Source organism: Saccoglossus kowalevskii, chromosome 20, assembly GCF_978046115.1.
Source record: "Saccoglossus kowalevskii chromosome 20, keSacKowa6.1, whole genome shotgun sequence".
Lineage (NCBI taxonomy): Eukaryota > Metazoa > Hemichordata > Enteropneusta > Harrimaniidae > Saccoglossus > Saccoglossus kowalevskii.
Window position 1 is genome coordinate 19084339 of NC_140660.1, and position 10332 is coordinate 19094670.

The window sequence follows — 10332 nt, forward strand, 5'->3', positions numbered from 1 at the left end:
CTAGAACAAGATTCATTGAAATGGAATAATTAGAAGTTGCGATATCAGTGTAATAGCAAATTATTATGCACATATTTTTACGCAAGATTATTGAGGTCTCAGCATTGTTCTAGAGCATCTATGTACCAAGTTTTATTGAAAAGTAATGAAGTTCATGAAATATCAACAGCTGAAAATTGATTAATTATGCATATTATGTTAATAATATTTTACATATCTGTCTGTGTATTGTCTTATGTATCTATGTAAGTTTCACGTGGAAATTTAATGATTAGCACCTGAGATATCAGTGGAAAAGCAAAAAAATTTACAAATTATTATGCAAATTAGGGTAACTATGTGTATGGATTTTCACTAAAAACTAGTGAAATCTGTGTATTAGTCCAGACCATCTGTGTACCAAGTTCACCAAAATCCAATGAATGACTCTTTAGATATCAGTTGAACAGTCGTGGAAGAGATAAAAATGTGCCTGTTGTCCTGTGAATTAGGTAAGTAATATGCATGGATTTCAACTAAAACCTAATCAAATCTGTGCATTAGCAAGAGCATCTATGAACCACGTTTCATTAAAAACCAACATACGATTTATGATCAGTGGAATGGACAGACACACACACAAACACACACACATACAGACAGGCTAACTGCTAAGACTTCCATTGTGTGCTTCGCAATTGGTCACAACTCTGCTCACAGGGCGTGGTGGATATTTTCTGACTGTGAAGCCGAGAAAATCAAACGTGGCATCCCTCTTACCCATCCTGCTGAACAAAAGTTCATGGTACCTTGGTCGATGATCCGGCCGGGGCCATGAGTTTCGGCTCTAGACTGGTACTTGACATTATACCGATCAGATAGTGCTTGGTCCAGCAGAAGGCATCAGTCAAAAGGTTACCTCACTCTGGAGTCTTAGGACTATATTCCAAGGGGGTCCAACGCCCGCCAATCAACACCATCTGTGTGCCCTCTGCGATATTCAGCAATCTGCTGGATCAGGGGAGCCGTGCAGTTAGTGTTGCCCTGGAACCTGCTGTCTCGGACCCTGCAAGCCACTGCACTATTGGGAGCGACTGCTTCAGGATTGAGGGTGGGGTCACTGAGACTGATTAGCTCCAACATCACCCCACGGCATGGTTAACAAAGTTGTTTCAGAGAACAGACTCCGAGTAGCCGCCAAAGCCCACAGGATCACACATCGTTGAACGTCCCTTCACTTTAAGTAAGTGAGCAAGGGTGTGTCTGATCAAACAGCTGGTAGTCAGGTCGGTTCCCTCTGGGAACGCCTCAAAGTGGGAGTGACCCAAAGTGAAGGAAGTGCTTTGGGAAAGATCCCCAGTACTGACTATGACTGATAACACCATGCTGATAGTAAGTGGAAAAGAGACAGAATCATTGTCCCACCCTGCATGGTTCCCCTCCATATCGGAGACCTGTCTGTCAGGCGCCACACACGCCGGCCATCTGTGGACTAGGTCTTAGTGGAGACCGAGTACCAATGTGTACCCAACCTGTTTCCCAATTAATGGGGAAGTTGGAGCTTAGATCGAGGAAACCCTGGAGAAAGCACCCTTTGAATGCAAACGTCATCTCCTGTAGTGTTTCTCCTGCTTGCCGACAAGGAGGCTTCTGCAGTGTAGGCAACATGCTCCTCCTTCAGCTTGTCTACTTGAACTGAAAGGAATGAAATTTGTCCTGACATGCCCTCGAATATCGGAGGCAAACCCGGAGCCGGCAAGGAATGAGACCCACAACATGGGTATGGCCTCGTCGTTGCCAGCATGACTGAGTAGACCTCGACCTGCATTAACAGACTGTGAGGATGCAATCAAATCAATAGGGGGACACTTGCCGGGCCCCACTCAACGCCGAAGTACCGGGGGTACTAGTAGTCGAACAAGAGGACTTCCCACTAACACTTACACTAACTCTCTCTCACGCCCACAGAGCCAAACGCACCGACCATGCGACTAGCCCGAGTTAAGGCGACACAATCAGCCTAGGCCACATGAACACGGTTTTTAAAACTGTTCCAGGTTTTCAGGTCCTAATAGAAGCACACGCCCTTGAGGCTAACCCTGAACGCATTCAAGGCAAAGATAATATTTTGGTGCGGTTCCAAGCAGGGAGTTCCTGGCGACAAACCCGGGAGGTGGGGGAGGGGCTCGTTCTAGAGTGTTTCCCTTCTTCATATCCAGTATTAATATACGCTAAAAGATAAACAAGGCACTCATGAGTGGAACGTAATTACAGTTGGAAACTGACACAATGAAGCCCTACAAAAGTTGTCAAGCGCATCATCAGAGTTGTTTGTGTAGTACAAAAGACAAGGTGCCTAAAACAAGGAAATGTTATCTTACCACACACTACTACTTACTGTTATCAAACCTCAGAAAGGACAGACGAAAGGCTGCCCTGGCCTTGATTTTTGTCTCCGTCTGAATCGAATTGGCTGATTAATGCCTACATTTAAAATAGTCAGTTGACTAACCAGCATCTATGGTGGGTAATTGAACGTAGGAAATAGCAAATTACAGAAGAGTTGCTGACTCAAAAAAGTACAATAATTGAATAATTGAAAAGCATGCGTTAGAGACATACCTAAGCATAATGCATAATAAAAACGATTTCTGATCACTTGGGTGACCTATGGCGTATTCGGACAACCCAATCATGATATCCCGGTATATGTAGTGGAGTCTGGAATAGAAAAGCAATTGTAATTAGTTTCAAAAACACTACTTAACGGGCTTTCCATTTTCGACATTGCGAAATTCTTCCGTTTTTATGTCAACAACTATTTTCACCAGGTTCAATCTTATTTGTCAAAGTTATTGTTCTACATGACTTGTTAGACACACTAAAAATTTGACATTGTTTTACAGGTTCTTTACAAGTCATAATTAAAACAAATGCAAAAATGTAGAGAATATAGAAAATAGCAAATATTCTGTAATATTCTTGTGTAAAATGTAAGTAAATGTAAGTAAATAGTGTGAATATGAAATACATTTTGTTAAGAATTATATCAATTCGCTTCCGTTTTTAATTAAGAAAAACGAAAAAATTTGACACTGTCAAAAACACAAAGTCTTTATTGTAGTGTTCAAAACTAGCAATGACAATGCAAGCTGGTAAAAAAACCAGTACAGATCGAAATTATGGGTACAAGTCTCAAGAACGTTCAATTCGACGAGGAAGATGATGTCCATGAAGAAAGTGAGGTATATTCTGTCATTGCATAGATTGAGCAAACGACCTTGGATCTATTAGCCAATATCTCCCAGCCATCGTTAACCAGGACAAATTCTTCCCAAAGTTTGGGTAGTAATAATATCCCCATGACATCTCAAATCCTGGTAAACAATAATGGAGGATGTGGCTATTATAACTCTATCCGAAATCTCGGACTGTGAAATTTGTGATTGGTTTCACATCAGGATTATTTCATTCACGACTCAAACCATTAACATTTTATAACATAGCGTAGATGTCACGATCAGGAGAATTACTATTTACGTTGTCCTATGTGCAAGTTGTGAATCAATATCAGAGATTATCAGGTTATTTTTTAATAAGTCTACACATCTACAACTTAGAGTCAACGCAATTAGGGTTAATCAACGACCATACAAATAAAATTGTTCAACTTGTCAACGTTTTTTTTCACATTAGTGTGGATAGTTTGAACAACAAACCCACCATTATGTGTTCAGGGTACGAAACTTCTAGAAATTACCTATGTGCATATTCCTCTTGTGGTCAATGTACGACTGACCCCCCAGGTGGTGGTTGGGGTCAATCAAAGAGCATACTGAATAGGTTACGCGTGTTAGACTCGTCGAAATTTTTTTTTTCCCACATTTGTATGAACAGCTTGAACAACAAACCCACCATTATTTTTTTAGTTTAGATATTTTGATAGTATGGCGTGAAGTATTATAATTAGTGTAAACGACAATGCCCTTCATTATATGATAATTGCGTAGTGTCCTTATTGAACACAACACTGTTATTTAGTCTCCACACTTTTTTTCCCATATTTTCAATAACTAAATGAATTTTGTCATACAATTTAGAAATATGTTCTCCTGAAATTGGGCATCTAATTATTTGTTTTTACATTCTACAAATGACGTGCATTATGGATTCACATAACATTTGAGATGCCAATCAAACTATTTTTACAATCGTAGACAATAGTTGATATAATCCTATCATTATGCTGTCTGGGTTTGAAAGCACACCTGCATCCTGCATCAACAATTCAGTATGCCAATATGTTGTTGTCTACAGCAGCAAAACCAGAGGCTGATGAATATGGTCATTTTTTCAAACAGTTAGTGGTGTTATAACATTTTAGAAAAATCTCACTGTCGAGTCTCTTTCATTCTTCATATGATACAATAATTTAATATTTATTTTGACATAGAATGTTTTGTACAGTACAACGAGAGAGAAATTTTGTATTTTTCAAATGCCTTAGAAATATAAAAGTACATAAAGCTATAGGGGCTAGTTATAAATATGATAAAGATAGAGTGTCCTTATTTGCTGATGTCTTCCACCAGCTTAGGGCCAGACTACTGAGCTACTAAGCTTGTCATGCTTGTAGATTGAACACTTAGATATTTATTTGCAAAACAAAAAAAAATCTTTTCAAAAACGTTGTGTTATAAACATTTCAATACATTTTACATCACCTCCACATTATACCCTTGGGCCCTCTATCTTTCTGTGACAGGTTTGACTGGTTGTTCTCTTGTACTCATACTCTTTTAATGTAACTTTGATTATCTTATAGTAAATTGTCCTTCTCATTTTTCGAATCCGACCGAGAGTGGCCAGATTAAACAACTTAGCGCCCATTGTAAGTTTACAAGTCATCAAACTTGTAATGCCTTCCAAAATTGGTATAAATTTGTTTGCTATTATTACTTAGCTTTAAATGTAATTATGTTTACTAAATTCCATTTTAGGTGATTTCACCTATACCATTGTGAAGGGAGTTGACTACTGACCAAAATGGCAAATGAGTTAGGTTGCCAACTGTTTCCTACTGGGTGCCTTGTTCCTAAATCTTATTTTAGCTTAATGATAAATGGTTTATTGGAGTGAGAACACATATACGATGTATCACGGAGGGGCAAGAGTCGTCTCTATTTTGATTTTCAGTTTTGAGGTCAACGTTCAAATATCACATAACAGACATGTTGACGTAAATATATCATAACAATAATATTATTTTCCATGTTTACTTTGTGTATTGCCAAACCAGTATGGCATTATCATACAATGTCTAGTTTAGTCAACACCAGCAGATGGGCATGTATATGTGTTTTTTCGAGCAAAAGAATGATTCATTCAGTAATTTCGAAGGTAAGTTGGTAGTATATTGTCGGCAACATATTGCTAAAAATGCTTAGAGCTAATTTAAACAATAGTAATATCCACACTGATGAAGTAACTGATTTAAATTGTCTCAGTGAAAAGATGGGAAAAGATACTTAACTCACTCTTATGTCAATGTATTTCTTGTTTCTAACTCTCGACATCATGACATTCGTATTAGCTTTTTTCCTCTGTTGCGTGCCATAAACATGCCTATGTTTAGTGCATTTCTCAGCTATGTACGATTTACACCATAACCAGCATTTGATACGCAAAGAATGAAAATGAGCATGCGCGACATAATTCAGTTGCGTGTGCAACAATTTGTTTGGCCAATAGAAATGCTTCCAAATGGGAGGATTACAAACACGCGCGTCAGCAAGAAATTATCGATAAAATCGAACTAGCGGATCAAATCTACCAGTTGCATGAGTCTCTGCGCAACATTTCCCGTTGAAGAGTATTGTACGAAATACAGCCACGATGTTACGTTTATTATTGATCCTTGCGGTTACAAGTTTGACTCTAGCAGTCCCACACGAGGTATGTTCACTCTCATATTAAGTTATCGCTTATTGTGTACACTGTTGTGATCTCTAGTGTTGTATTTGAGGCTTGGCTGATAACATTTACACGTGGAGATACAGAGATTCTAGCTTTATTCATCGAAAGCCTTTCTTCTCTTCTCCCTCCTTCTATTCTACAAAAAATCTAAGATTTGGCAGAGAAAACTTGCGATAAGCCAATCGCTGCACCCGTCCATGATTACATGATAACCATGGATGTGTCGCATGGTTAAGGCTTTGCGAAGTTGCCAATATTGAATACATTAGTACAAAATCTATTTATGAAATTCCTGTAAAATATATTTATAATGCCTACCTTACCATGTAAGCTCTTGATTCTGACAATACTGCATTCTCGGGTGAATCACATATGTGTACGTGATGTCACTATACTTTTACCCCCTTACCAACGTTGTTTTAGTTCTTTATATATATATAGTCCCCTTCCTCTTCTAGAAGGCTCGACGCCTGGTGTACTTAGAAGGGTATACAAGAGGTAATCTTTCACAATTGAAATTGATTTGAACTATTCCTGTGAATCAAAATACTCTTTTGAGGACGTAATGACGTTATATACAATCATAAACAATACAGTTCGTTATCAGTCAGTCATGTTATACGTTCATGTTCATCACCAATGTGAAAACACAGATTTAATGACGAGGACAATTCAATGCAATACAGTGTCACATTGGTCTTTTGCGAACTGAGGCTCGTCTGTGTTAGATTTGCAGCTATCATCCCAATCACCCCATGTTGCTAAGCGCGCAGCACTCTACAGTGTATTTATATTGGCTCTGCGCGAGCTGTTGTGGAACGCTAGTCGAAGAGCCGATGAAAAAACAGCTAAAGTCAAGGATCAGCAGAATCTGAACTTTGAAGTAATCCTGAACAACCAAATTTATATATGTTACACATGTAAGGGTAATTGTGTTGAACTGTTCAGGGGAGTCTCAACAACTATTCCAAAGTACATTTTTTGAGAATTATCGGCTGTTGTGTTCACCAAGATAGTTGGTAGGTGGAAAAATACCCGGATGTCCATCCCGAGGATTGCATTACAACGATTTTAGTGCATTTTCTTTCTTTTTTCCTTTCCAGAAATTGGTTGAGAAGCGCAGCCCCAGTATGTATATCAATAATATTATCTATTCCATCAGGTTATGAAAAGATGTGTGTGTACGGTGTTTGAGAATACAAAGATTGCAATGCCTCTATTTAAGCTGTTGTGTTCTGGCAAATTTAACACCATTTCAATCGCTTCAATTTGAACTTTTAAAAATTACTAACTTAACGGTTTAAGAGAACGTAGAATGTGAGATTATATATATATATAAAATACAACATCTATCACTCTGAATTATATTGTTGTCTGTATATACTACATTGACAATTTAAAATGAATAAGAATATTATCAATATTAAATAAAGACAGTTGTATTGGTTATATGTATATGAATTATCAAATTTTTCATAATGTAGTTATACCGATCATAGAGCAGTACCACGTTATAGAGGGACCCATGGACTGGTACGAAGCAAAAGCTGCATGTGAAGCAAAGAATTGGGAACTCGCACAACCCAGAACTCAGTTCCAAATGAACGAGATAATGAAATTATATGTGGCAGGTAAATTTGCAAGCTCTATACTTTTAACGTTTTAGTTCATGAAAGAATGGAAACCAATTACAACTTTGTAAATTTATTTGTATCAAAAGAATTGTTTTATTTTGCCTCAATTAATTTTAATTTTATTAGGTTTTTATTGGCTTGGTATAAGCGATCTGAAACATGAAGGGACTTTCACTTACTGCTGGGATGACATGCCAATTACCTACGAGAACTGGGATGTAGGCGAGCCAAATAATGAAAACGGGATTGAGCACTGTGTTGAGGTCTGGTAAGTGAAGGTATTCTCACTTAAAGCACTAGTGGTCGTAAGTATGAAGAAAGCTGAAAAATATTTATATATTTTTTTATAATATATGGAATATTGTTTTATAGATTGTTCTTGCATTGCACATTATTTCATGAATAATCATTTAATCATGTTGATACAAAAATTGCCAAAAGACGAACGATTGTATGGTGATTTGTTGTAGCTTATATTTTAGTTAATGATCTAATATTTTACAGGAAATTAGATGGTAAATGGAACGATGTTGATTGTAACATATCACGAGCCAATGCATTTTGCGAGCGTGAGTATGATTTATAAATCAATCTCCACATAATATCAATTGCTCTATCACTTGAGTGTGTTGGTGCTAACCAATGGCAAATAAAACATTTTCTGTAGAACGCTTTGGTTCAATAATCCCAATTAGATTGTTTTGTATGTTAGATTATTTTGGCATGTTGTATCAGCGTGCTGTAAATACCCACACTTACAAAACTATAAACTTGACAAATGAATGAAAATAAGACCTTGTGCTTTGTTTGATGTACATAAACAGCAAAATTAGATATAAAATGTGCATAAATGTCTTTATTAGAGCATGGTGACGTCAGTGAGCCTCATATGAGGACATTCGATGAACGTACTTATAATTTCCAAGGAATTGGCTGGTACTATCTTTTCAAGGACTGCAACGACAACCCTCGTTTTGAAGTCACAACCAAATTTGAACCAAGAGAAGATAGTACACCAGACAATATCAAGACGCGAACTATTGCAATCAATGTAACTGTTGGAAATCAATACGCAATCATTGATGGACGTGATGTCACTACAGTAAGTTTTCAGTGTGTAGTATTGTGACAATGCAATCTGAATTGGTTTTTTAATTCAGCGATCATAACTATATGATAAACAATTATTTTTTCAACAGGGACGTACAGGTGGACACGTGACTGACGCAAAAGTTATAACAGTCCAGGAAGAAGAGAAGGATATTAAACTGCATTTCACTTCAAAGGACACGACATTCTCTCTTAAATGGACTTTGAGAAAGCACGTGTTAGATGTATCCTTGTCTGGCTCTTTTTACAGCGGAAAGCTATGCGGTCTGATGGGTAATGCAGATGATGATCCCCGCAATGACTTTCAGAAACCTGATGGTACTATTACCAAGAGCGCTATTGAATTTGGTGAAAGCTGGAAAGTAACTGACAAGAAGTAAGTTCTATTCTCCCGTACATCAGTAAAAAGACTAGGCCTCTCTTATTATTGTATGATAATTGATGTATTTGTTTCTTCTATTTTGTCAGGATTTTGTGAAAGTGTAGACGAGCTATTTTTAGACATAAACAACAACATTTTCCAATAAAATCTGTATCGACCACATCACATCTAGCGCCATCATTCTTTCCCCTTAATCGGCAATCAACGCTAGGACATTGCTTGCCAATGAACATATTGATCTCAATTTTGGATCTAAGAAAATTATTTCAAATCAATAGAACATTTGTCATATAGTATATGTTGCGTCTCTTAAACATCTCAAAGAAGAAAACAAAAATCCATGATAAAAAAAATTCATCTTGCCATGTAAAATGTATACTAGAAGCGTTTTACGAAAACATAAAATAGTTTTTTGACAAAAGTGACAATATTTTAGGATATGCGATTAACCGATCAACTCATTTGCCAACAACATTTAGCATGTAGCATATATGGTCAAAATAAAAAAAAAATAATATTAGAAGTCTTTTGAGAAAATTGTCGACAATTTCAGCATTTGTTTCCCATCAGTGCTTTAACTAATCATTTTGATATTTTACATGCTATTCTACTGGTCTGATTGGTCTGAAATTCGGAGATGACCCCCATCAAAATCATACGGCGGGATCAGTTAACTCTACAAAACAACATAATGTCTGCCACGCCATCTTATTGATTACGAAATTTTTGTCTTCGAGCTTAGCCCCAAATACAATGAGATGTTACAATGGTATTTTTTTCAGTATTCACAAATGTATAAAACTAATTCATTTGTTATGTTCATGTTATAGATGAGACTAAGAAAGCCAACAACTGACGAAACGACGGGCGTCGTGACAGCTTCATTAGTTTTAGAGATCCATATTTGTTAACATCTTATGATGGTGTTTTTTGCGGGAAATAGTAGATATGTTCTATTGCATCCATTGCTCATCAAGATTAGTTCAATAAACAGTAAGCACAATCATATCACAGAAATCCACTGATAATTTAATATTATTTCCTGGTAAAGCAGCAGACGAGATCAACACGTTTCGGTCTCTGACAACGTTCTTACCTTTAAAACAGTACTTCCTGGATAGCGGCTGTGACTGTCTTTCACTGGTTCCTTGGGTAATGATTCCGGCCCAAAGTCACGTGACTAATTGACGTAATTTGAAAACATTCTAATATTTGTTTTCTGTAAACAAGTCTTCATTACGCCATGCCCAT

General features: G+C 37.1%; 1 protein-coding gene across 1 annotated transcript; it reads left to right on the plus strand.

The window, feature by feature from the left end:
- The first annotated feature begins 5799 nt into the window (after nt 1-5799).
- LOC146730089 (uncharacterized) lies at nt 5800-10098 on the plus strand. The gene is made up of 8 exons (XM_006822966.3): nt 5800-5934; nt 7059-7083; nt 7440-7586; nt 7716-7857; nt 8094-8158; nt 8453-8691; nt 8789-9075; nt 9912-10098. The coding sequence occupies exons 1-8, from the start codon at nt 5875-5877 to the stop codon at nt 9913-9915; spliced, it is 969 nt and encodes a 322-aa protein (XP_006823029.2). The 5' UTR covers nt 5800-5874; the 3' UTR covers nt 9916-10098.
- Nucleotides 10099-10332: the final 234 nt, after the last annotated feature.